Source organism: Peromyscus leucopus, chromosome 16_21 (genome assembly GCF_004664715.2).
Source record: "Peromyscus leucopus breed LL Stock chromosome 16_21, UCI_PerLeu_2.1, whole genome shotgun sequence".
Lineage (NCBI taxonomy): Eukaryota > Metazoa > Chordata > Mammalia > Rodentia > Cricetidae > Peromyscus > Peromyscus leucopus.
Window position 1 is genome coordinate 67,018,554 of NC_051084.1, and position 27,516 is coordinate 67,046,069.

At 46.1% G+C, this 27,516-nt stretch overlaps 1 protein-coding gene across 4 annotated transcripts in view; it reads left to right on the top strand.

The window, feature by feature from the left end:
* Adgrf5 (adhesion G protein-coupled receptor F5) overlaps nucleotides 1-27,516 on the top strand; it is a 95,407-nt gene that overhangs the window by 48,259 nt on the left and 19,632 nt on the right. For 3 of the 4 annotated variants that reach the window (XM_028887271.2, XM_028887270.2, XM_028887272.2), the window contains exons 4-12: nucleotides 11,411-11,581; nucleotides 13,322-13,498; nucleotides 13,623-13,732; nucleotides 15,737-15,795; nucleotides 16,469-16,614; nucleotides 18,474-18,695; nucleotides 19,290-19,493; nucleotides 25,013-25,183; nucleotides 27,304-27,423. In XM_028887271.2, coding sequence (XP_028743104.1) covers nucleotides 11,411-11,581; nucleotides 13,322-13,498; nucleotides 13,623-13,732; nucleotides 15,737-15,795; nucleotides 16,469-16,614; nucleotides 18,474-18,695; nucleotides 19,290-19,493; nucleotides 25,013-25,183; nucleotides 27,304-27,423 — 1,380 coding nt within the window. The remainder of the gene's footprint in view (nucleotides 1-11,410; nucleotides 11,582-13,321; nucleotides 13,499-13,622; nucleotides 13,733-15,736; nucleotides 15,796-16,468; nucleotides 16,615-18,473; nucleotides 18,696-19,289; nucleotides 19,494-25,012; nucleotides 25,184-27,303; nucleotides 27,424-27,516) is intronic. The other variant, XM_037200162.1, reaches the window with a different exon arrangement.

Sequence of the window (27,516 nt, forward strand, 5' to 3'; positions counted from 1 at the left end):
TCCACCCCCAAGCAGACTAGGCTAGCTGGCCAGCACGAGAGCCCCAGAGATCTGCCTGTTCTTCCCTACAGAGCACTAGGATTGTGAATGTGTGATACCACCATGTCTGGGTTTGTAAATGTGGGTTCTGGGGATGGAACTTAGGTCGTGATGCTTACACTGAAGGAACCACTTTACCAACTGAGTAATTTCTTCAACCGTTTTAGTCAAAGTACTCTTGCTGTGAAGAGACACCATGGCCATGGCAACTCTTATAAAGGAAAACAGTTAATTGGAGCTGGCTTACAGTTCAGAGGTTTAGTTCATTGTCATCATGGTGGGGAAGCATGGCGGCATGCAGGTAGACACGGTGCTGGGTAATATCTGAGAGGTCTATGTCCAGATAGATCCACAGGCCACAGGCGGAGAGAGACACTGGGCCTGGCTTGAACTTTTGAAACCTCAAAGCCCACCCCCAGTGACATACTTCCTCCAACAAGGCTACACCTACTCCAACAAGGCCACACCTCCTAATAGTGCCACTCCCTATGGGCCTGCGGGGGCCATTTTCAATCAAACCACCACGCCTTTATTTATTTATTTATAGATAGGTTCTTGCTAAATTGCCCATGTTGGCCTTGAACTTGGTGTCTTCCTGCCTCAACCTTCTAAGTGGCTGGGATTACAGGCCTCCAAACCAGGCTGTGGGGCAACTTTTTCAAACATAGTATTCTCCATGGTTCAGTCTCCCAGTAACTCATGGGAAGAGTGCTTTTTGTGTGCTAAGAGTAACTGTAAAGAACCCCCATTTTCAGCTCTCTCGAGTGATGTTAAGCGGCCACGGAGACACTTCAACCCCTTTCTTCCCGTCACCACTGCTCGACACCCCAACCTCCTGTCACTCTCCTGGCTGCTCTCCAGTGCCACCCAAACTCTTTCCCAGCCAGCAGCTTCCCCTCCCCTCCTCCCACGCCTTCATTCTCACTTTATTTTAGACATGCCTGCCCTCTGCTGCCCTCCCCTTGCCTGGTTTTCTTTTCCCCTCTCTTCCCTCTCCCTCTCCTCTTCATTCTCTTCCAGTTTATCATTCACCTTAGTGTCCCAGTGGACTCCAATGTCCCTTCTGCTTCCTTCCCTGATGCCAGCCTGGAGCTGCTGTACTCATAATCAAGTGCAATGCCTCCGTCATCCCGTCAACCCTCTGAACTCCCCTTTACCCGGTGACAGGCACTGGGCCAGAGATGTGTCCATTTGTACTGTGGAAGGTTTCCATGGTTCAAAATGGAGCCATGTGTGGATGAGTCCCAGCTCTGGTTTGTACCAGGGAGCAGCTGGTCTCCCTGCTCTGTTGAGCCTGTCTGTCTGTCACTCCTGTGAGCATCCTAAGGGGGTAGTTCTGGGACAGGAAATACTCGCACATCTAAGGATTTGAACATTCCAAAATTTTTCCAGGCTTGCTTTCACTAAAAACAATCGTGACAATGATAAGTCACCATGAAGACGTGTTTTCCGTTTATTATGCATGATGCCCGGTACTCTCAGGCCACTAGAGTCAATGGGAAGTGTTAAAGAATCAGCCTGTCCTCTGCGGATGATGGATTTGCCTTGGTACTTTCACAAAACTGCCAATGTGAGAAATAGCCGTAGAAAGTTCCAGTGATAAGCCCTCGATGGTGGGATTGTAAGCTGCAGTGAGAAGGGGAGTCTCCATCTAAGTGAAGGAAGCAGGCGATGGAGGCATTACAAATGGCTACACCCAGAGGATGCCCAAGTTTGACCTGCTGTGCTCATCACGTGAGGAGTTCGGATGGGAGTCAGGTTGTCAGAAGAGCGCACCTGTTCTGGGAAGTGTATGCCTTCATTTCTGAGGCCATGATAGCAAGATGTGTGAAGGTTCTAGAAGAAATAAACTTAGCAATGGAATTTCCATCTGAATCACTGGACTACATCTTTACAACTTAGGATAGAAATCATCTTTTAAAAAATATTCTGTGAGAATATATGTATATATATACACACACACACACACACACACACACACACACACACACACACACAATGTATTTTGATCATAACTCAATCCATCATTAATGGCTGAATCAATATTTATATTTATTCTCAGGACATAATAGACGTCTACATATGTGACAAGTCAGATGCCCAAGCTCACTGTCCTCCTGAGATGTATATTTGTGTGTGTGTGTGTGTGTGTGTGTGTGTAAATGTATATGTATATATACACACATCGCATACATGTATCCATCATGTACTTTATACATATATCAGAGTTATTATATTTCAAGGGCCTTAAGATGGTTGGAGGACTTTTAAGGCCTGGAGCTAAGGAGAGAGCTCAGTTGGTAACGTGTTGCCACACAAGCATGTGGACCTGAGTTTGATCCCCGGCATCCATACTGAAAGCCAGGTGGAGTGGGACCCAGGCTTGTAAGCCCAGCACTGGGGAGGCAGAGACAGGAGGACCCAATGGGGTTCATTGGCCTGACAGGCTAGGAGGTAAATCCCAGGTTTCAGTGAGAGACATTGTCTCCAAAAACCAAGTGAACAGAATCCGAAGGAATGACACCCAGGGTTGACCTCTGGCTTCCACATGTACAGACATACATGCTTAAACATGCTCACATACACACACATACATCCATGAACACACACACACACACACACACACACACATCCATGAACACACACACACACACACACACACACACGCTTCTGTTTGCAGAAACCTGATATATCCCCAGTACTGAGAGGTCATTCACTTGGTGCCAGTCCCAGAGAATGACCCGATGGCAGGAATATGATGCCATGACACACCAGCTGGCATTTTAGGAAAACTCCTTCCCGGCAGTTGGTGAGGAGCCTGCACAGAACCCAAGACCAGAAGCAAGAATATGTATGGAGTTCCTTGAGAGAGTGAAGTGTGGCTGTGGGAGAGAAGGAGGAGCTAAGACGGGTGAAAACATCCAGGATTGTGTCACTACCACATGGGGAAGTAGGGTCCAGGACAGCTGGAGACTGGCACCAAGAACGATGGATGAAAACTACTGAAAGTGACAATGATCCAGGTGGTCTTGGCTGAATTACTTAGATAAAGAAATCAGTGTGCTGAGAAGCTAGCTAGGAGGCTGAGCAGTTCCCACATGGGCCCTGACCATGAGTAAGAGAGGAGCAAAGCAGAGGACATGCTTGCCCAAGGCCATTTAAGTAACAGAAGGAAAGAGATACAGATGCCAGTGTGACATGGAGAAGAGGTGTGCAATATCCAGAAGACAAGAAAGCACAGACCTAAGAGACTATGTGCTGGGAAAGCTGTAGAGAGAGGCCTGGGCTGGAAAGGATTTTAGAGATTTGAAGATAAACCCCAAATGTGGTCTTGTCTGGCTACTGTGTCAAAACACCCGACACGGTAATTTAAGAAGGGGAGGGATAAGACGCGCACAAGAGCAAGTCAGCGTCATTCAGTATTCCAGCAGTCAGCGCTAACTGTACTACTCAGTGGGTTTGGAGAGTCAGAGAGAGAGAGAGAGACAGAGACAGAGAGAGACAGAGAGAAAGAGAGAACCTGAAGGGGGTATGGAGGAAGGTCTCTAGGAGGAGTGGGCATAGGGAGGGGAAATTGGAGGCGGACAGGATCAAGATATTTCGTATGCATGTATGAGACTGTCAAAGAATAAATAAAAGGTATTTTGAGAAAGAAAGAGGGAGGCTCTTGGTTTGCAGTTCCAAGTGCTGACCATCATGGCGGGCCAGGACTGGAGGCAAGCCTTGAGGCAGCTGGTCACATCGCATCTCCAGTCAGGAGCCAGAGAGAGATGGATGCTGGTGTTCAGCTTGCCTTGTCATTATTCAGCCCGGAACCCCAGCTCAGGGGATGGAGTGCCCCACACTCCAGGTGGGCCCTTCCCTTTCAGTGGATCTCTGCAAATGCCCTCAGGGGCACACCCAGAGCTGAGTATCCTAGAGGGGGGGTTCTAAATCAAAATCAAGTCGATAATCAAAATTAACCATCCACAGGGAATTTTCATGGGGGTCTTCAAGGGAACATTCTTACTGTTCAGGAATAGTAAAAATGCCAACTGTCAAGTTCTCGACTTGGAGTTTCTGAGCTAAATTGGGGAGAGTGCCTTGAGTCCTGACACTGGAGAATGCCTACCACCTTGTCCTCGGCTTCAGGAGTGACTGGTGGGAAGCAGAAGGGCAGCAGGGAGGAATCTGCATGCATAGAGCTGCTGGACATGCCAGTGTCCTCACACCTTCCGTTGACCAGAGCAAAGCCCTTACTGGAGTGAGCAGATCTCTGGCTGCCTGTGAGGAAATCCTGACTTCTTACAGACATGACAGGTTGTGTGCATGGGCACTTTTGTGATCTGGGTTCCACATATACTGTGCAAATCTAAGTCTGTGGTACAGAACCTGGAGAGTCATCGCTGTACTTCCGGGATCGTGTGGTGTGTGGTCTGAGTGAACAGACTAGTGATGGGGTGACAGGAGGGGCTGGGTTCTCCCTGGCTGACGTGTGGGGTTGATCTAGGGCTTGGTTCAGTTTTAGACTTAACATTGAGTGTCCACAGTGTAAGGAAAAAGTTTTCCTTTTGGTTTTCTTGTTTTTGTTTTGGTTTATTTTTTATTTTATTTTATTATCTTTGATTTTTCAAGACAGGGTTTCTCTGTGTAACAGCTCTGGCTGTTTTGGAACTCACTTTGTAGACCAGGCTAGCCTCGAACTCACAGAGATCCGCCTGGCTCTGCTTCCCAAGTGCTGGGATTAAAGGTGTGCGCCACCACTGCCTGGCTTTTTTTTTTTTTAAATCTGATTTCTGTTTAACTATTTGAAGGTGAAATATGATCAAATTAAGGTCAATTTTGTTTTACTACTAATGCACATCATTATATGCGTGTGTGTGTGTGTGTGTGTGTGTGTGTGTGTGTGTGTGAGAGAGAGAGAGAGAGAGAGAGAGAGAGAGAGAGAGAGAGAGAGAGAATAGGTGTGTGCATATGTGTCCATCCATGTAAGTGAGTGCAGGTGTGTGTGTGAGTGCAGGTGTGTGCATGTGTGTTCATCCATGTGTGTGAGTGAGTGCAGGTGTGTACATACCACCAAGTGTGTGGAGATCTGAGGACGGGGTCGGGTGTTGTTCCTTTCCGTCCATCTCTTGTTTGAGGTGGGATCTCTTTTTGTCCACTGCTGCGCTCGCCAGGCTAGCTGGCCTGAAAGCCTTGAGTGATTCTCCTGTTTCTGCTTCCCGTCTCCTGGTGGAGCTCTAGGATTACAGGCCTTTGAATTACGATGTCTGGGTTTCTTTCTTTTCATTTCATTTCTCTTTTAAAACATGGGTTCTAGGAACCTAAACTCAGGTCATCAAAAGCTCTTCGGACCCCCCCTCCCTACCCCCACTCCCCGCCATCTCCCCATCCCTCATCTCACAACCCTTGAGTAGCTTTAAGGAGCGAGGAGGATTGGAGGTCTGTCCTGTCTTCCCAGAGAAAGAACATTACATGGGGCTAATTCTGACAATTCCAAATTGACTATTTTCTCTGGATGTCACAGTCCATTGTTCCATCCTATGTGACGTTGACCTTCTCCTCCACTCGCACGTGCTACAGGAGCCACAGCCTGGAATTCAGGCAGCTTACTCCTGTGTGACAAGCCTTACTTAACCCAGAGGGACAATGGGTCCTCCAATGGCATCCCCTGAGCCCAGGGTGGTACAGACAGCGCTGCCTAACGGCCCTCTGGGAAATGCCAAGAAGCAAGCAGAAGAACAGGTGTCTTTGGGTGTTTATTTCTTTGAGACCAAGAATGTGTGTGTGTGTGCACACGCGCGCGCGCAAGTGTGTGTATGTGTGTGTGTGTGGTGTGTGTGTGTGTGTGTGTGTGTGTGTGTGTGTGTGTGTGGTGTGGTGTGTGTGTGTGTGTGGTGTGGTGTGTGTGTGTGTGTGTGTGTGTGTGTGTGTGTGTGTGAAGTCGTCAGCAATGAAGAACCACTGCCCCCAGCAAGCTCCCTTCTCCTGGATGAGGTCGGCGGGCGTCCTTTTGCAGGCTGGAGATTCATTCATGCATCTACTTAAGTTCTGCTGCTGAGAACCCTTAGTTCCCATGAGTTGCTAGGCAAAAACGGTATTGTTTGCTTAAACAGCCTCGATTAAGACCCAGCATTGCTTGTGGCTGTTGGTGGCCAATTTTCCAGAAATGTCCCTTCCAGATAAGTGCTTCGAGGCTGGCAGCGACTTGTGGGAAAGGAGAAGGGAAATCCTGGTCAGTTAGTGTCCCCTGGGCTGGCGGATGGGCATCGTCTGACACTAATGACACCAGGAATGTTCTACCCTCCACTCCGGGCAGTGGGAGCCAGAAAAATCCAGACAAACAACACAAAGGGCGAAGAACATGCAGACAAAGAAAATATGGTGAGCCGCCAGGAGGCAGCTGGTTCAGGTGGCAGAGCAGGCTGAGGGTCATCAAAGATACACACAGGGAAGGAGGGGAGCTGTGGTCCGACCCTCCTGAGTCCTGCAGCCAAGAGCAAGACAAAGGATGTCACTTTCCCAGGCTCCGAGGTCTTCAGGTTCATGAGGAGACAGAAAGACAGAGTTTGGCATTTCTTTTTTTTTTTTCTTACTGTTTTTAGATTTATTTGTTTTATTTGTATGTGCATAAGTGTTTTTCCTTCCTGTATGTATACTTCGCATGTGTCCTGGTGCCTGCAGAGATCAGAAGAGAGCATGAGATACTGTAGTTAGTTACAGATGGTTGTGAGCAACCGTGTGGGTGCAGGGATCCAAATCCAGGTTCTCTGCTGGAGCAGCGAATGCTCCTAACCCCTGAGTCATCCCCATGCCCTAGAGTTTGACATCCCTAACTCAAGGCTTCCATCTGCCTGAGGGAAACAAGAGGCTATCGCACTGATACCTGAGCTCCTGGGTGAGTTGCCTTACTTGCCAGGGTTCTGGAACCTTGATACCGTCCTAAGATCCTCGAAGGAAAGAACGGCCCAAGCAGGAGTCACCTTATGGCCCTCTAGGGAGCCGAGAGGGCTGCAACTCACTCAGAGCACCCGTGGTCATTTGCGCTTCCCAGAGCGATGTTCTCCCAATGGCTTGCTGGTGCCTCTTTCACCTCATTCAAGTCTCTACTCAATGCCTGGAGCTTTAAAAAGGTCTTTTCTGGCCATCCTTCATCACCATCATCATCCTATTACCCTGTCCCTCTGCTTCCTTATTCTATTTCATGAAGAACTGTCTGATATTAAGATACAGACTGCCCAGCTGAGGAGGGGAAATATCATGGAGACAGGACCTTGCTTCTTTTATTAATCCAACACTGGGGCATCAATCACAGTGCTGCGAAACAGGCGTCCAGTGAATGGTAAAACTGAAAGAAAATCAGTAAATCGAGGAACAGATCTGTGTAACATCAGCAAGGCTGGTGGGCAAAAGCCTTGGTTCTGAGTTTGGATTTCTAAGATATTTATGGTGCTGACAGACTTGAAGAAATTTTTCAAGACTTTTGCATTTACTATAAATAATTTTGTTTTTGAGCTTGGCTTTAAAAAAATTAAGAATATTAACTTACCACAAGGCTATATTTAACAATAATATGTTTTTTATAGTGCTTTAGGGCTTTGTGAAATGGTTGCTTTTCTTATCTTCTTCCTTTAGCGTTGTAGCAGGGTGTGATGAAGAGAAAAAGGACTTTGGAGTCAGCAAAATGTCTCCTTAAATCTTAGCTCAGATATTACTTTAGGACGTCAACCCTCAGTGCCTCAGTTTTGGCACCTGCGGAGTGGAAGTAAGCATATTGCCCTTACAGCCCTTTACCTGGCCAGACAAGAGCAAATAGCAACTGCTGTCATGACTGTTACTATTCATCTCCTCCTTTACCTGGCATCCCCAGAAGGTGACCCCTAGAAGCCTGTGCCAGCTCTGAGGTAAAATCTGTAAACAGGGCTGGAGAGATGGCTCAACAGTTAATAGCTCTTGTTGCTCTTCCAGAGGACATGACTTCCATTCCCAACACCCACATGGTGCAGCTCACAACCACCTGTAACTCTTGCCCTGCAGGATCTGACACCCAGTCTCCAAGGGAACTGCATGTCTATGGTATACTGACATTTAAGTAAATAAGAAAATCTTTAAAACACAAGAGGCTAAGCCAATATAACAAGGGGGTGCCTATTTGCCACCAGGAGCAATAGCAGATGACTGACCATAAAAGGCAAAACACCCCAAAAGCAAGTCTATTAAAGTCATTTCTCCAGGGTCACTAGAAATATTTAATCATTTGGTTTAGAATGTCTGATCTCCAGCCACCTGCACATGAAAATCACCATAAGAAGGTTTTAGTAGAGCAGATATCCAGGCCTAACTCTCTATATAAAGAGTACAGTTCACTTCACCTGGGCACGTAATGCCCTAGATATGAGTAGCTCTCAGTCAAGATCAGGAGTGGGTACTACCCAAGGACAAGCCTGTGGCTGCCTAATTGCAATGGTGTGTCTGAGGCTTCTTCAGAGAATTTACTGTTTTCAAAGAGACATTTCTGGCCAGGCACAGCGGCACACGCTGGAAATCTTAACACTTAAGAGGAACATGAATTAGAGGCTAGCCTAAGCTACACAGTAAACTCCAAGCCAGCCTGGGTTTATGGCAAGACCTCTTGAAAAAGGCGGGGAGGTGGAGGAGGAACTGTAGGTTCCAGGTCCTCATCAGTTCGTAAGTCACCTGAGGGTGACTCTAAAGCTTTCTGAGGTGTTAGAGAAAGTGACAGGTGTGAGAAGAGGACCATGGTGGCTAGTGCCAGCAGCGGCATGAATCCCAAAGGCTGACTCTCCCTACATCACAAGATCCTTCACTTCCTAGGATTTATGCTTTCGGTTCAGTTTTGTGAAAATCTAAGCAGAACTGCCTGGGCTTTTCACCAGGAGTGCTGACATTCATGGATAGCTGTTGCTTTTCAGGTACACACTTGTCCTGTTCTTGTGTCTGAAAGGGGCACAGGAAGGAGGGCTTTGGGCTGGGGAGGACCCTCAGGTAGGTATCAGTGTCAAGTTGGGACGCAGCCACACAAACAACAAAGAAGATGGTAGAGGATTGTTGTTGACCCCACCCATCCAGGGCAGCCACCATCCAGGAAATCCTGTTTGCATTCATGGGAGGACCCTGAGCTAGTGAATTTACTGGAGGGAATAAACATGGTCACGTGGCTTTTCAGGGAGAAAGAATGTTCTGGAATGTAGATGTAAATACTGTACCGCTGCCCTATTGGAAATGTTCCTCGTGGGCAGGATGGTGTGTCTGGAGTTAGAATCACACAAATTAACACTAGCCATTCCTCCAGGGCACTTGTTTTCATCACAGAACATTTGAGAATTAAAAACAAACAAACAAAAACCCAGGAAACTTGAGGCAATGTCTTTATGTCATGATAGACAAGACTCCATATTAGACTTCACAAATGACTTTTAAATTTAATTTTAGTTTAGTTTTTGAGGTGAGGTCTCATGAATCCCAGACAAACCTCAGACTCACTATGTATTTGAAACTGGTATTGAACTCACGATCCACCTGCCTCCACTGCCCAGGTGGCATGATGGTAATTGTATGTCACCACATCCAACTGAAAACCTGTCTTGTTCTGCTTGTATAAGGAGGAAATACGCCATCAAATTCATACCTAAAATACCTTCACAGGTGTTCTTTAAAAATAACGAGTTTGAGGCCAGCCTGGTCTCCAAAGGGAGTTCCAGGAAAGTCGAAAAGCTACACAGAGAAACCCTGTCTCGTAAAACCAAAAAAAAAAAAAAAAAAAAAAAAAAGAAAGAAAAGAAAAAGAAAAAACGGGTTCATTGCAGCAAACAGAATGATGTCAAAGAGAAATAATTTCCAATGAGGTTATAGCCTGAGATTAATGTACTTCATACCTCCAAAGGTACTTCATACCTCCAAAGAAACATGCATTCTAGCTCCCAGTAGCAGATATTTAACCACTGGGGTTTTCTATACTTAACTTTCCTAGTGTTTCCCAGCAATGGTCCTTGGGATGCTTAAAACAAACCTTAGCATTTCATAGGAAAACAATTGTCTTTAAAAAGAAGACACAGAGTTCTAACTACATATTAAAATAGAGATCATGTTACCTGATTTCATTTAAATTTTTTTTTTTTTTTTTTTTTTTTTTTTTTTTTTTTTTTGGTTTTTCGAGACAGGGTTTCTCTATGTAGCTTTGCGCCTTTCCTGGAGCTCACTTGGTAGCCCAGGCTGGCCTCGAACTCACAGAGATCCACCTGCTTCTGCCTCCCGAGTGCTGGGATTAAAGGCGTGCGCCACCACCGCCCGGCTGATTTCATTTAAATTTTAAAGGAATGGCTTTACAAGTATTCATTGATATTTTTAACCTATTTAAAATATTCTCCATACTTCTGTGTGAAAAACAACCTTGTCCTTCAAACTTTTTCATGAGGTAGTAACTGAGCCCATGCCTTTGGCCTTAATTGAGTATTCCAATAGTATTTTCCAGCCAGGGCTAGAGCAATGATTAGCCCAGTGACAGAGAAGTGAATGTATGACTCGATGTAGGGGATAGGCTTAGTGAGAAGTGCTTGGGCACATGTTTGTTACGTGATGAGCTCCGGGACAGATGAGTGGGGTCATCAGAAGAGAAGGAACCAGTTCCTGTCACAGGAATTTACAACTGATGGTCAAAACACGATGTAACATGGGTGTGTGTGTGTGTGTGTGTGTGTGTGTGTGGTGTGTGTGTGTGTGTGTGTGTGTGTGTGTGTGTGTGTGTGTGTTTGCAGCAGATTTATTTGGAGAGTCCGCATTCAACCTGGAGACACTTTTGAAAATCAACCAAGAACTGGGAATCTTTTGCATTTCACTTTTCAAGTGGCCAAACTTCTGTTGACCACCATTCAAGTTCAGGATATTGGGGATATGAAGCAACCATAGAGAGTGCGCTGTGTGCCTGTGTACAAGCTAAGGCCAAAGGACGTTAATGGGGGGGGGGGTTCTAGAAGGTTTTCAAGCATGCATGCCTGTTCAGCTCTTAGAGTGTATGCAAACAACACGATGTTATAGAGACAGCAAGCCATTCCTATGGGTGGAGATCCGAACGCTTATTGACACACAGGTGTAAGAGCCTCCCTTCCAGGTCATTACTACTAGTCCTGCTCCAGCCTCATTTTGCTCTTCACACATGGCCTTTGGCCTTGGACATCAAGGTTGAGGGTAATAGTCAGGAGAGAGTAGAGTAGATAAACATTTTTCTTTTCCTAAAAGGGCCCATTAGTAATTCTTATGGGCTGACATGCCCAGTATCTCCGTGAATGTGTCACTGGCTTTCCTCGTTTCGGTGTCCACCAGGATCTCTCTCCCGTCTCTGCAAACGCTCAGTCTTCATGCACTTTCATTTCAGTTGCGGAGGGTGGCCCCGTGGAGGAAGAATACACTGTGGATATTGAGATCAGTCTTGAAGACATCTCCTTCCTGGAGTCTGTCAAAGCTCACTTGAACAGCCTCAGTCTTCCGATTCAAGGAAACAGCACTGACCCAGGCACTGACATCGTGAGCATGGCAGTGACAACAGGTGAGCTTGGGAGTGGGTGACTGGGCCAACAATCAAATTAAACACGGGAGGCCAAGTGTAATAATGACTGTGTGGTTTTAGCACCCCACACCTCCCAGAATGAACTTGCTAGCAGTGAATTTCCCAGCCCGTCATCACCTTATTTTAAATGATGGCCAGAGGTTTCCGTGGTGGTTATCATCAAATGACCCCCAAGATACCAGCAGACCCTTCCTGACAAATTACTGGATCCTTTCCCTCTGAACAATGTGTGGGTGCAATGGGGAGAGACTCAGATGTCACAAGTAGCAACTTCTTCTTTGAGGGGAGTGTCATAGGTCAGGAAATGGGAACCAGGCACGTACCTGGATCAGAAGCAAGACATTGAGCAAAATTCTCCCAGATCGTGACTTTGGGTTTGACAACCGCCTACTAAACTAAGCCTTTTCTCCTTTGTCTCGGGGTGCCATCCATCCCCAAAGACTTGGGGTCTCGTAGATGACGCTGCCACTTGTACTATAAAAGCTCTGTAAATTGGAAAGCACCATGGTAACTTGGTGACTGTTCGGTGACTTTCCTTAGAGTAGCATCCTGTGGGCACCTATCTGCAGAGCATCTTCCAAAGACATCTCGGTGGTCCAACTGTAGAAACTGATTCAAGGGTCTCTGTTTTCAGAGCTTTTTTTTTTTCTTCCCTTTTGAATGTCTCCAGTGGGATCAGCGTCCCATTTGGGCTGTTCTTTAGATTGGAAATGGAAAGGGCCTTTGTTTACATTCTGCATTTGTGATTTGTTCGATGTAACAAATGACTCTTAGCACTATAGAACAACTGGCATGTGCTATCTTGAGGTTTCTGGGGGTCTGGAATCTTGGAGTAGCAGCAGAGGTGGGTGGTTCTAGCTGAGGAAGCTCTGATCTGAAGGCCCCCACTGGACTGGAAAATTCACTTTCAAGTTCACCAGGTGGTTTTTGGAAGACCTCTGTCCCCAGGTAGTTATCGTTTAGAGACCTTAATTCTCTACCATTTGGGTCTCTCCCTGACAAGTCTTTGTGCCATGCAGCCAACTTCCCCAGAGGAAAAGAGAAGGAGGGAAGGAGAAAAGAGATGGGGGAGGGGGGAGGGAGGAGAGAATATGCTAAATGATCCCATCACTTTTACCATGTTCTGTAAGAGGGCACCACAAAAGGCTGCGAATTCCTAGGGGCAGAGATGCTCAGAGGTCATCTTGGAAGCTGGCTGCCCCTTATTCTGTATCAATGATTCTTATACTTCCTAATATTATAGGACCCTGTACTACAGTTCCTCATGGTGTGCTGACCCCCAAATGCCAAATTATTTTCATTGCTACTTCATAACTGTAATTTTGCTACTGTTATGAATTGTAATGTAAATATTTTTTAGAGATAGAGATTTGTTGGGGGTGGGAGTGGGGGTGTCATGAGCAACAGGTTGAGAACCACTGCTCTACATCAAGGGATCCACTCATCACTGACACCTAGTGGCCATGCAATATAAAACATGACTATCCAAAAAATGATTCAATAGTCTGTAGCCACTCAACAATCTCTCCTTCCAGATGTCCTCATCTAATGGTTCTGTGATGTATATATGCCTTCTTGAATCTCATGTGATTCTGTTGAACTTTCCAGAAGATCAGTGTGGAACTGAGCTAGGATTTCCTTCAAGTGTAGACATTTGCAATCTACAAATGTAAGGGCGGTGACCATCTTGTCTCTCCTCTCTCTTTTGGTTGATGGCAGTCTGCACACCTGCTGGAAATGACCTCTTGTGCTCCTGTGAGAAAGGCTATGTGTGGCCTCGGGAAAGGTGTCTCCACAGTGTCACTTGTCAAGAGCATGACAGTGCCCTGTCAGGCCACCACTGCAGTTGTCTGAAAGGACTTCCTCCCCAGGGACCTTTCTGCCAGCTCCCAGAAGGTATGCAATTGTTCTTTGAAGATATATTGAATGGGTATTCAACTTTTCCTCAAGCAAATGTCTCCCTGTATTGTCTGTATTCAAATACCAAGGAGACATTTACATTTTGCCCTGTGTTTTTCAGCATATATTACCTTAAAAATCAGAGTCAGACTGAACATAGGATTTCAAGAAGACCTCAAGAACACATCCTCTGCCCTCTATAGGTCCTACAAGACTGACTTGGAAAGAGCGGTAGGTTTGGGCTGTTGCTTACCCAAGAAACTGCTTAGGGGGAACAAGCCAAGCCCATTCCCAGTGGACAGGGTACTTGCGCGTGTATAATCTAGATGTAAGGATTTGAAGTTATGGAAATCCACCTGAGAAGGAGAATTAAGAAGTACTCAAATCAAACAGCATTCAGAGGACAGGGCCATCACCGTGGCCTGTAAATAGAATCTTTTCCCTGAGTAAAAATGATTCAGATAAGATTCGGTGGCTTTGCTTCACTAAAATCAATTCAGGAGCTAGGGAGCCTGGTCCAAAAGAGGTAGGTAGCTCATTCAGGCATTCACTCTAGCATTCTCTTGTCTTGTATAGCTCAGAACATTCTGCCTAGTGGATGGTACTACCCCCAAAATGGGCAGGGATTTCCCACATAGATAAGGATCCAACTCAAGGCTGAGCTCAGAGAGCTTCAGACTTCTCTGCCCTGGAGGTCACTAGGCACTCACTCTAGGGACAGTTTATAGTTACTGAGGTAAAAACAGAGAAGGCTCTGCAAGTGTTAACTTTCTCCCAGATGCACTTTGTACAGTGCTTGGTGTTAGATTAAGCCGTTTAAAGGTAAATGCTTTGCTTGAACTCGCTCATTTCAAACACTGCTTCCTCACTGGTGTGGTGAATACTATTACACATGGGCTGAGATAATGACTTCCCATAGCTCCTGGTGCAGACAGGCCCCCTGCCTCAGGACAGAAGTCCCTGCTGATCCCAGTATGCCACACGAAAATGGTGACTTTCCCATGGTGCCTTGATGGAATATTGATTCTACAGAGCCCTGGGACACCTGATTGACATCTCTGACATATGGTGATTGTACATAGCAGACCAGTCACTGAAATCTGTGCTTGTAAGGAAAGGTGGATTCCATAGTACCCTTGAGTGCTACTCACCTAAGTACTAGGCCTAGTACACATGTAGACTTCTTGGTGGCCTACCTTTATTCCTGTGGCTATGATAAAGCACTCTGGCACAAAGCAATTTAAGGAAGGGTTTACCTGGCTTAAAATTGCAGGGCACAGTCTGTCATTTGGGGAAAGTAAAGCAGCTAGTCATATCATAACCACAGTGAAATGAGGAATGAATGCACCCTGCTGCCTGCTTCTTGCTGCTAGCTTTCACCTAGCTTTCATCGGTCTCACATAGCTCTGGGCCCTCTGCCTGTGGAACGGTGCCACCCACAGTGGGCTGGGTCTCCCCCTGTCCAGTAACAATCAAGACAATCCCCCACAGATGTGTCCACAAGCCAACCTGACCTAGGCGTTCCTCCAGTAGAGGCTGTCTTCTCAGGTGACTCCAGGTTGTGGCAAGTGGCACTGAAAGCTAACTATGATACCTGGATCAGTCAGGACCTATTATGGGGTTGATATTCAGAAGAACAATACGAACACATCATTAAAAATGAGACCGCTTCACCAAAGTCACAGGGGTGTTAAGGCGGGGAACAAGTGTGACGGCCGCCAGGAGAGTGTTCCTGACTTCCGACTCTCTGGCTATGGTTAAGTAAGTAGCCCCTAGTGCTGCCCCCTGACACTCAGGAACATGTTTCCGCTCCTTACCTCAGAATGCATACAAGTGCTGTGTGCCTGGTAGACATGGGGATTCCTAGAAAGACACCCACATGTCCTTGGAAGATCTTTCTGAACATTGTCAGGCTTGGTGTCGAACTCTTTCGTACTATTTCCTCCCTTTTTTCTTCCACTTGGAGTTTGATGCCTCTCTCTCCCGCCCCCATAGCCTCCCTCTCTTCTCTCCTGCAATTCCCTGAGCAGTCTTTTTTGTGCACTTATCTACTGTCTGCTTCTCTAAAAACTGACTCAAGTTATGAGAAATTGCTCCTTCAAAGCTCTGCCAACACCACCACTAGCAAAGTACACAAAATAAAGCTGTACCCAGGTTGATAAAGAGCATGTGTAGACCTCTGGTAACGTTCACCAGGCTTTGATTACATGACTCTTCTCTTGCTGTATTTTCCAGTTCCGAGAGGGTTACAAAACTTTGCCAGGATTCAGATCGGCGATTGTGACCCAGTTCACGTAAGAATGATGTAGCTTGCTCATTTTTTTTTTTTTTTTTAATGAGGGCAGAATTCAGAATTCCAGGAAAGGAGATGACACATTCTTGGGCTATCATGTGGGGTTCTCAGCAGGAGCAGCTTGACAGAGGTGAGAGCTATTACCAGACCACAGTGGTGAACAGGAAAAGGGACACCATGATGTGTCCCTATTCTTCACAGATGGACCTCCTTAGCAGTAAGGAGACACAAAGGTGTGTTCATCTCATGTGTACAAAAATTTTACAAACAGAAATGCATCTGTAGTTCTGAGAGTTTGAAATGTTAAAGTGGAATCATCTCAGATAGTGATATGAAAGACATTACTAGAAGATCCTGCTAGGTAGACGGGATTGCAGGTTTTCTGGTGTGCCTTGAAGGACTCCCCTGGAGCCTGGAAACCTTGCAGGTTCAGCTCATTTTCCCCATCAGGTCACTTTTCTCATTTGTATTCCCAGGCAAGGAATATAAATTCTCCTTTATAAACCTTGGGATGTCCATTAACATTTGAAGACAGGCTTATTGTTAGCAGTTCCTTGAAGATAATAGTACCCAGTTGGCTTCTGCTATTTCTGCTTTTCCATGCCCTAAGTCACAACGATCAGGACTCTCTTAGGTCAATGACTGCTTTACTAAACTGAGTGGTCTCTATGCAGCAAAGGCAGCGTGGTTGTGAACTATGAGGTCCAGCTATCATCGGCACCACAGCCTGGATCATTTCACAAAGCCAACCAGCAGGTCACACAGAACCTTAACCAGACTTACAAAATGGACTACAACTCCTTCCAAGGAACGCCGAGCAGTAAGTGGAACCCACTTCATTATTGCGCGTGTCCACTTGGGGTGGGCATGGTGATGGTGTCGATTAAACCTAGGAGTCTGCCACAGAGGTTCTTGCATGTCTGTGTGCACTGCTGCGCTAGTAACAAATCATCAAGGAAACAGAATCAGCCTAGACATCTGCCAACAAACGGATAATGAAAACTCAGTGTGTATGTACAATGGGATCTTCCCGGACTGTCAAGAAAAATGAAATTATGAAAATTCCTGGAAAATAGATGAATATGGAAAATGTGAAGCCAGGTGAACCAGACTCAGAAAAACAAAACTTGTGTGTTCTCTCTTATATGTAGTTCCTAACATCTAATGTATGAAAGGAAGGCAGAAAGGAAGCTCCCAAGCATAGAAGGGTGGAAGTGGGGGATGAGGGGGAAGTTTGGGAAGAGGAGACTCAAAAAAGAAATAATTTTAAAATGCCATAATGGGCCAGACATGGTGGCAAGCACCTCTAATCTCAGGACTCGGGAGGCAGAGGCAGGAGGATCTCTGTGAGTTCGAGGCCAGCCTGGTCTACAGAGTGAGTTCCAGGTCAGCCAGGACGTCATAAAGAAACCCTATCTTGCAGTTGTTTGGCTCGAACTGTTTGGGGGGCACCCAGACAGGGGGATCGGGATCTGTCCCTGGTTCATGGACAGGCTTCTGGAATCCGGTGCCTGTGGTGTGATGCCTTGCACAGCCTTGGTGCAGTGGTAGGGGCTTGGACCTGCCTAGGCTTAGTGTGCCGGGCTCTGTTGACTCCACATGGGAGACTTCAATTTGGGGGATGTGGGGATGTGGGGTGGCTTGGGAAAGAGGGCAGGGGGGTGGGATGAGGGAGGAGATGGGATCTGTGGGTAGTATGTAGAGTGAGTAGACAATTTCTTAATAAAGAAAAAAGAAAAGAAAAGAGAGAATATGAATATGATAAGATAAAAGGGGAGATTATTGAATCTACTTTTAAAAAGAAACTACATAGGATAAGTAATGAAAATATTTGTCTGAATTTGTCAAATGTTAATGGACTGGACATTATTAATATATATATAAAATGGAGTTTTTTGTCTGAATCTGTCAAATGATAATGGACTAAACATTGTTAATGTAAAAAAAAAGAAGAAAAAAAGAAACCCTATCTTGAAACAGACGAACAAAAAAAGCCATAATGAAATATAATACTTTGTATATTTTTTAAAAATGAGGGAAAGGAGGAAGGCCTTGGAAATCATGGGGATTTTCTTATTACAGAGGCCTGGAGTACTGTGTGCCTCCTTTACTAACACTACTACAGCTGGAGAGTCAGGGAGATGGGGACAGGGTTTCTAACAGAAACACAGGGCCTGTGAGTTTCCTATGTTCATATATTCAAAAGATTCATAAATGTTAGGCTAACACTGTGGTGGACGGGATGGGGGGGCAGGAATCAGAGCAGATACTGACACTTAATAGGGTTCCATTGTTGTTTTAGAGGGTGAGTCTCAGAGCTCATCTACACCACATTAGCCCTACAAAGACCCATCTGTACTTTACCGACACCTCAACCCTGGAAGGTTCAGATGCATGGGGAGGCTTCCAAACTGCTGTTCCCGATCATTTACAATAGTGGTGGAAAATGCATGACTTTAGATGCTCTCTTCCAGTGGGGTCCAGACATGGGCTCTGGTGTGTCAGTAGGCAATGGGACCGTTACTCAAAGAGTGGTAAGAGGAGCCTGTGGGCAGCACTGTGACAGGCAGATGCTGAGAAGAGCCCTCAGAGAGGGAGAGGAGGCAAAGTCTGGAGAGCCGGTTCCGTGGTTTACGTTCATTGATATGTTACCCTCACACTTTGTCTTTGAATTCCCAGATGAAACGAAGTTCACCGTTATACCGGAAGTCATCTTTGAAGGAGACAACGTCACTCTGGAGTGTGAAAGTGAAATCGTGTCCTCCAACACATCTTGGTATTATGAAGGAAGACGCTTGGACATGAAGGATGGCGGCAGATTCTCCATTCACACCTCTGTCCTCAACAACATGAGCTTGGTCTCCCGCCTCATCATTTATAACTTCACGAAGCGTGATGCAGGTGGGTTTCCCACCTGAGACTTGTGGGAGGAGCTGAATGGTGTGCCCAGAGAGGCAGCCCACAGAACAGGGGACGGGGGTGAGCTGCCCACAAGAAGCCTGATGGCTCATGTTCCAAAATGGAAAATGCATCCCATGGCATTCGTGTGTGCGCGTGCGCGTGCGCGCGCGGAAATGTTGTGTGAGTGTGTATATATCTGCTAGGAGGACCTGCTGGTCAGAGGTTGCAGTCTACCATGGCCTGGCAGCTTTCTCTGAGCTTGGCAACATGGACGACTGCCTCCCCCCAGCCCTGTTCTCTACCTGACCTTATTTGGAGACTGTCCCTAGGCCCAGATCCCTGACTTATCTCTAGTGTGACCCTAGACACAGTTCCCTGCAGAAGCATCCACTCTGCTGCCCACATGATAATTAGACATTGTGCTGGGAGCCTTATGATAGGACCGCACTTCCACAGAAGCTCGGTCAGCTTCTGAATATTCCTTTAGCGGTCCTTGAATCAAATCTCAGATGCCATGATACATGGGGTGCTCAATTTTATTAAGAGAAATTCATAGGAGTGATAATAATTTATAATTTGGTGTATTCTTTACAGGTGAATATCGTTGCAAGCTGACCTTGGATATTTTTGAATTTGGGGACTTCAGAAAACTAGATGTCACCCCCATTCGGATTTTGGCCAAGGAAGAGAGGAAGGTGGTGTGTGATAGCAACCCTATATCTCTGAACTGCTGCAGCGAGAACATTGCAAACTGGAGTAAAATCGAATGGAAGCAGGAAGGGGAAATAAGAATTCTAGGTAAGAGTGGTAGATCAAGACCTTTTGCAAAGAGAGCTCTTTGCTTGCCTCTCAGCCAAGAAAAAGTGAGAGATCTCGTGAGCAGAGGAGGAAAGACATTTATTCTGGACCATGAAAACAAAACCCAAAAACCTAGCTTTGATGTCAGCACCAGCTTAGACGCTCTACAACAAACCTCTCAAAGTACTTGCATGCAAACAGCATGCTTGTGTCCTGGGCAAGATCCCAGCAGATAAAGACCTGAGAGGGAGTGATCCTAGAGACTTAGTCCATAGCATGGCCCATCCTGCCCTTTTCCCCCATCCTCAGCAAAGCTGAAGTCATGAAGGTTTCACTAAGACCTGACAAGAGCTTTTCATTTCCATCCCACCTGAAGTTACTCACTTACATGCTTGCTTCAGCTTTTTCTGTCTCTCTGCTCCCAGCTTTCATTTCTCTGCAGACTCATTTCTCTTTCAGTTACTTCATGTCAATTCCTACTCATTTTTTTGTATGTATATGTATGTGGTATGTGTATGTGTTTACACATGTTGGGCCACATGTGTAAAGGGCAGAGGCTAACACTGAGGTTCCTCCTTGAATGCTTTCTTTTTCTTGAACCCAGAGCTAAAGGAATTTTGTTAGTAGAGCTAGCCTGATTGATCCAGGGATCTCCCATCTCTCCCTTCTGCACGCTGGGGTTACAGGCAGGCTGCAGTATTTATACTGACGCTGTGGACCTGCCTCCAGTCCTCACACATATATGGAAGTGTTTCACCCACCAGTTGGTCTGTCCTCCCAACACTGCTTTTGTTTTGCCCAGAGATCTAAACTGAAGTTCCCCACCCTCCAGTTTAGACTAATAAATTATAATAATAAAGAAAAGCAGCAATGGTGTCTATAGACATGGCTCAGCTAGCAAGAGCGTTTGTTGCCCTTGCAGAGAACCAAGGTTTGGTTCCCAGCACCCACATGGCTACTTGCAACCATGTGAAACTCGAGTTCCCAGGGACCTGATACTCCATTCTGACCCCCTTGGACACCAGGTACACACGTGCTGCACAAATGCACCTACAGGGAAGACACTCAGACACACAACATAAACAAATCTTTAAAAACATTCTAAGTTTGGCAGAAATGTTAACCTATTAAAAAAAACCATGATTGCTAGTGATCACATCTAAACCTGGTCACAAGTTTGAAGCTAGTCGTTTTACCTCCAGTGAGAAAATAAGGAAACTAGGATCCAGATTAAATTACTTTCCCAAGTTTATCACCCTATGAAAAGAAAGGAATTAGAGTTCTCCATTGATCTCATGTCACAAGGCTGGCTATAGTGACCAGCACTTTCTCCATCCGGTGAGCCAGCTTTGGACGGAGCTGCCAGCAGTTTAAATACAAAGGACCATTTGCTACCTAGAAACCATATGGGACCACAGCCATCTTTTCTTTTAAGAAACAATTGTATAATGTACAAACATTTAAGGAAAAAAAAATCTTTGAACTAAAACGCAGGGCTACAAACTTTGTGAGTGCAGTAAGTGTTTACGTTACAAAGTCTTTGCTCTTAAGACTGTGCTCAGATCGTTATTACTCTTTTAATGTGAGAAAGTCCGTTTCCACCCACACTTTCCTGACAACCTCTAGTCTGTAAAGCACATTTGCCCTGCAGCATCTGATTAGACCTTCGATGACTGAGAAAGACATCTGGTAAACCTGAAAAATGTCGGCACAGGCCATTTAGTCACTTCCCTGGTTTATGAGGAAAAGGTGGCACAGGCATCCTGAAGGAGCTGCCAGATGGATGAGAGGCCTTGCACAATTCCCATGGCTCTGCTGAAGGAGCTTTCAACCCTGCAAGGTGACAGACCTTGCCCTCTGGCAGAGGGACCAGGAAGTCTGCAGTGGGATGCTCCGGGACCTCTCTCTCTGGTGACCCCTTTGCAGACTTTCCTAAGTCCTGTAAGACCGACCAGGCTGCAGAACAATGGATTTCCTGCATAGCTTGTTATCTCCCCATCCTGACCCCAGCCCTGGCCCCTACAGGAGCTTGATGAAGTGCTAAGTTCTACAATGAGAATTGCTGGTTTATGCACCCACAGCACAGTGACCGCCTCACATCATCACACCACAGCCCTGGTTTCTGTTAAAGTCCCAATTGTCTTTTAAGGCTTAGAAGAACATCCTCTCCTCTGAAATCCTTTATTGACACCCATCTGAAATGACCGTCCCTCCTCCACTCTAACCTACATGCTATACTGAATTTTCTTTTGTGGGACCTATTCTTGAGACATTCTATTATTGTGTCTGTTTCTCTATACATCTCACTCATGGCTTATTGGCTTGCCTGTTGAGTGAGAAGACTGGACAAGGAAGAGGAGGGGCATCCAGGTCCGAGGCTGCACGGTGTGTTGAAAGCTGGGATGTGGTTTGGGTTTTGAGAGGATGAAGAAGCAGGTTCAGAGGAGAGGGACAGATTAGAGCATACTGTGCGACCAACGCTGCTACCATCCAGGGGTCTGAATCGGGTTTGTTTTGTCTGCCAATTAAAGAACTTAAAGGCACAAAAATATCTGGAGGGCGAAGGGTGGCAACGGGAGAAATCTCAGACGTGACAGACAGACTCAGAAGCTGAAGAAGGCTTTCACAGGGGTGAGAAAACACGCTCAGTAGGGCCCATCTAGAGAAAGCAAGACAAAGACTTTCTGCAAAGCAAAGGAGGGTCTCGGGAGCCTAAAACCCTCCTCACTGGGATTTTGAGAGGTTTTTCTCCTTCAATTTAGGGCTGGTCAGTTGGAACAAAGACAGGGAGGCAGACAGGCTCACAGCCCTGGAGCAAATCTGTCCTGCTACAGCCCTGAACTTGTTGGGCTGGTCTACTGGTGGAGTGGGGGATGCTGCTGGGAGGAAAAAGCCCACTAGGTCTTTGTTTTGAGATGCCAGGCTCTTGTCCCAGAAGGGCAGGAAAGAACCTGGAAGCTTGCTATCTCCTTTGTCTGTTTGTCCTCTCCCCATCTGTCTGTCTAGCTCCCCGTCCTTGAGAGCCACACACTGTGTTAAGAACATCTGACTTCACCATACACACAGCAAGAATTTCACAGTAAAAGTACGTTAGACCACCAGAGCTTTAGAAAACTAACATTCCAGGGGCCTCATGGCATCTACTTATACTGGAAGCTCGGGAGGCTGAGGCAGGGGCATCGCAAGTTGAAGGCCAGCCTGAACTATACAGCAAATTCAAGCTTGAGCTGTATAGTGAGACCCTACAGCAAACCCAAAGCTATAGAAAGAAAGTGAAAGTTATAGGTAGCCTCGTGAGTAAGTTGAAGCATGAAATAATTGAGAATTGAGTCCCACATGGAATCAGTTGCAGAGTTCAGTCAGCAAACAGTGGGGCCTGGGAGAGTGACCTTGCTTTGAGGGAGACAGCCTTGGTTCAGGAGTGTAAGCGTGGAGAGCATTTTTACAAGTGAATGGAAGCACAATGTGAGGAAGTGCAGGTAATTAAAGTGACCTTTAAGCTTTTAAATTTGTGTTTCTGCCAATATCAGTGAGAGGAAACACTGGATGTGCGAGTTTTGTCTGGGGGGAAAAATAAATAAATTGCACGTGTTGAGTTTGAGGTACCGGAGATGTCAAATCAACACTTGGGAATTTGCCTCCAAAGTTTCCAACCAGGACATTCCTCTTAGAGGAATGTGGGAAGTCGTCCAACCTCGATTTATAACGGGAGCCAGAGCTGATGATGGTGCTGAGAGGGTGAAGAAAGGATGAGCAGCAGTGGGATGAGGTGGAGGGGATGAGGTGGAGGACAACATATGCATTTTAAGGGGATGCTCAGGGGCAGCGCTTAGAAAGGAGGCCCAGGAGGATGGGGACAAAAAAGACAAAGGAAGGAGCCCAAGGCTCAAGCTGTCACAGCAGACAGAAGGTGGCTGGAGAGGATGTAGTGCGGATAGTATGAAGAAAAGCCCCGGATGGAGCAAAGAGGAGGTCCCTGTTGGCCTGAAGGAAAAACTTTTGGTAAAGTAGAGGGTCACAAAGGTCAATTTCATAGATGTAAAGAAAATGGGAGTGGGAAACCAGAGGTGACAAATGCAGAAGCATCATGAAAAGGAAGGGGTGGGGTGGGGTGGGGCTGGGGCTAGAGTTAGCTAGAGGGAATTTCACAGGAGCCGACTTGGCCTAAGATTTGACCCCCCGTCTGAGGGCAAAATTTTAGCTCTCTACAGTCAGCCAGCCTTGTAGAATCCTTAATTCAGAGGTGGCTTTCTTCTGAGAACTCAGTTCAAGAAAGGGTAAACAGAGAGAGGATGTCTCTAGAGAGTTAGACGTGATTTTGTCCAAGTGAAAGAAAGTGGAAATGGGTGGAGTGGCTTGAACAGACACTCGGGGAGGAAAGCTGGTTGTAGGAGCTGCTTTTCTCTTGCTGTGATAAAATAACCTGAGGGAAAAAAAAAACAGGTTAGAGAAAGCACGGTTTGCTTTTGGCTTCCAGTTCCAGAGCAGACTCGGGTCCACCATGATGGGGAGGGCCTGGCAACCAGGCGTGCTCACGTTTCATCCACACACAGGAATCAGAACAGGAAGTGCGCCCAGGCTGTAAAACCATAGAGCCCACCCACAGTGACGTACTTCCTTCAGCAAGTTCCCACATCCTAAACCTTCCCAAAGAGCAGTGCTAACTGGAGACTAAGTCTTCAAACACATGAGCCTATGGGGGACATATCTCATTCAAACCACAACAATGCTCATATGTCAATCAGAATAATAAAGGCACCTGTCTTAGGGTGACTACTGCTGTGATGAAATGCCATGACCAAAAGCAACTTGGGGAGGAAAGGGTTTATTTCACTCACAGCTCCACGTAACAGTTCACTGTCAAAAGCAGTGAGGGCAGGAACTCACGCAGGGCAGGAACCTGGAGGCAGGAGCTGAAGCAGAGGCCATAGAGGGGTGCTGCTTACTGGCTTGTTCCTCATGGCTTACTCAGCCTGCTTTCTTATAGAAGCCAGGACCACCAGCCTAGCGATGGCCCCACCCACCATGGGCTGGCCCTCCCACATTGATCACACATTAAGAAAATGCCTTATAGCTGGCACTTCTGGGGGCATTTTCTCAACTGAGGCTCCCTCCTCTCTGATGACCCTTGTGTCCGGCTGACATAAAACCAGCCAGCACAGCACTGCTGATCAGCTACAGTTGAAAGACACTGACCCGTCAACACTTACTCTGTGTTGTTCACTTTGGGACGGTGTAAATGTTTGAAGAATGTCTCGGGACGGCAGTAGCAGGTGAAGGGGCAGGGAGGAAATGGAGACTGGAGTAGAAAAAACAGACACGGGGTTATTCTAGAACCCTAGCAAGAAGTAGGGACGGCTCGGAGGGTAGACTGTTTCTGGGGATGGGAACAATGATTTTTGGACACATAAAGCTGCCAACAACTGAAAAAGTATGAAACTGAAGCTTCCACTAAAAACTTGCTACCAATTCAGAGTCAGACAACCATGATATCAACAGATTTGTTTGTATCATTGCAGGGAACCCAGAAACAGACCTGGAATCTAGCTGCAGCACTTACACCCTCAAGGCAGATGGAACCCAGTGTCCCAGTGGGTCTTCCGGAACCACAGTCACCTACACGTGTGAGTTCGTCAGTCCCTACGGAGCCACAGGCAGTAAGAACATAGCTGTGACATTCATCTCTGTAGGTAAGAACTCTTGCCATAGAATGTTTTGATAGATTATGTTGCACTTGCCAGTCAACAGGGATCATTGGTGGGCAAAATAAAGCTGGGCTTTCCCTAGGAGTGGGATGGTGGTCGGATGTTCCTCTACACCATTTCAAGTCAGGTGGAACCCATTTTAAATTGGGAAGGGTCGGGTGGGAAAGAGCGGCAAGAAACTAATCAGGTTGTCCTGATAAAAGAAGCAGAAGGGCTGGGAAAGTAGTGTCATGACCAGGTTATTGAATTCATGTGACAGCAAATGCCCTCTCCTTCCACAATTCAATTTCTCTTCTTTAAATTCCAACAGCCTCATTCACATCCCCACTACTCAGTTCCTCTCCCGGTCTACACATTCTAGAAATAACTCTGCAGAAAGTTGGGACAATGATCAATTGCCATTGTCCTGTGGTTCAATAAAAACCTTTGTTTCAATCTCTCAATTCTTAGTGAGGTTTCGTAAAGTATCATTTCTGATGTCATCCACACACAGGAATCAGAGAGACAACAGGAAGTGTGGCCAGGCTATAAAACTTTAAAGCCTGCCCACAGTGATGTACTTCCTTCAGCAAGTTCCATGTCTTAAAGGTTTTGTAACCTTCCCAAAGACTATCACCAACCGGGAACTACGTGTCCAAACACATGAGCCTGTGGGGGACATTTCTTGTTCAAACCATAGCATTGGTCATATGCCAATCAAAATAATAAAGGCATCATTAATCAACCAGCATTATAGAGTCACCACAGCTACAAACATTTCTTTCCACTTAGTCTATGAAAATGAACCATTTACAGCCTTTTTGAGAAGTGTCCTGAAAAGCAGGATGGAAACAGTACCCATTTTGTCTCCTGCCTGCGTTCTGTTACTGGGACTTAGTGTTTATACATCGAGAACAGGTTCTGGGGGCTCCTGTCCACAGCACAGCTCTCTGAGTTAGAACATGAGTGCACAGGCATGGCAGTTTTCACTACAGAAAACTGCAAAGTTCCAGAATACCCAGGAGAGCCTCTAAGGCAAGCACCTGGTTCCTCTCCTGATGCTCATCAAGACTTCGCTCTTATCTGGAAACCTAGGCCATATTGTAGAGGCCTGGTTAATCCTTACTGTAAATCACTGGTCATGTCATCTGATCTCTTCTGAGGACAAGAGAACCAGACTTCTGGTCCACGAGGCTTTGCTTTCTGCTCAGACATGGCGAGCCCTCAGAGAGCCATTTCCAGATCCCTCTAGTCAGGGAGGGCAGAGTGAGGGACACACTGTGTCATCTGCACACTTTGGTGCTGGACCTCAGCATGAGAACCCTGACTAAGACACTGTGGAAATCACTGGCTTCTCTGGGTTATCATTAAGAATATGATTCATATTGACTGGAGAAGCTGGCCTATGGTGGTAGCCGTTCACCTCCATGGGTGACTGAGGCAAATGCCATTTTGAGATGTCAGTCATGGAAAAGACATGCTCCCAGAGAAGGGGAATGATAGAAAAATATAAAAATAAACAGTGGGGTTTTCATATCGGCATCTGTATCCACAATGGTCTCGACATTGTCAACAAACAATGTCTTACTAATCTGAGAGAATTCCCAAAATAGCAGTAATCAATTACATTATATAACCCTGGTTCTAGTACTATATATAGTTAAAATGAAATAGCTATAAATAATATTAAGGTACCCATACATCTCAGTCTGCCTGAGATAGTCTAAGCATAATTATTTAACTAGGGAACTTTATGATCTGTCTACTGAAAAAGTAGATCAAGAATTCATTCTTTTGTTTATGAAGCACTAACTGTATACTAGACCATCAGCAAATGCTAAGGATGTACCAACAGGGGACAAAGGCTACTTTTTTTATTGGGGACAGCTATAGAAAGAAGTGAAACTCCGTCACAGTGGTGTGGCATTGGTGGAACCCTGGTCATCATAGCTACCTTCCAAGATACAATGCAGTATTATGGGGGCAGTGTTTAAAAAGTTGATATGAATCATTGCAAGAACCCAGTCCTCTATTTTTCCCTTGAGGGGTCACCGAGGAGGTTGGAGGGGAGCCTGGGTTAAGCCAACATCCCTAAGTTTGCAACCTTTTACCCTGCTAATCATCAGGAGATAATTCCAGCTACAAAGGGGAAGTGCCCGAGGTCCTCAGGCATGTGATGGAAGTGAGTACAGTTCAGAGCACCACCGGGAACAGCCTAGAAACAAGTAAAGCCCAGGAGCAGCAAGGTACCAATCCCGTGTTGACATCAGTAGAGCCAGGACGGTCCGTGTTGATGTCTCTGTCTTAAGTTTCACTCCTGTGTCGATGTCACCAGAAAA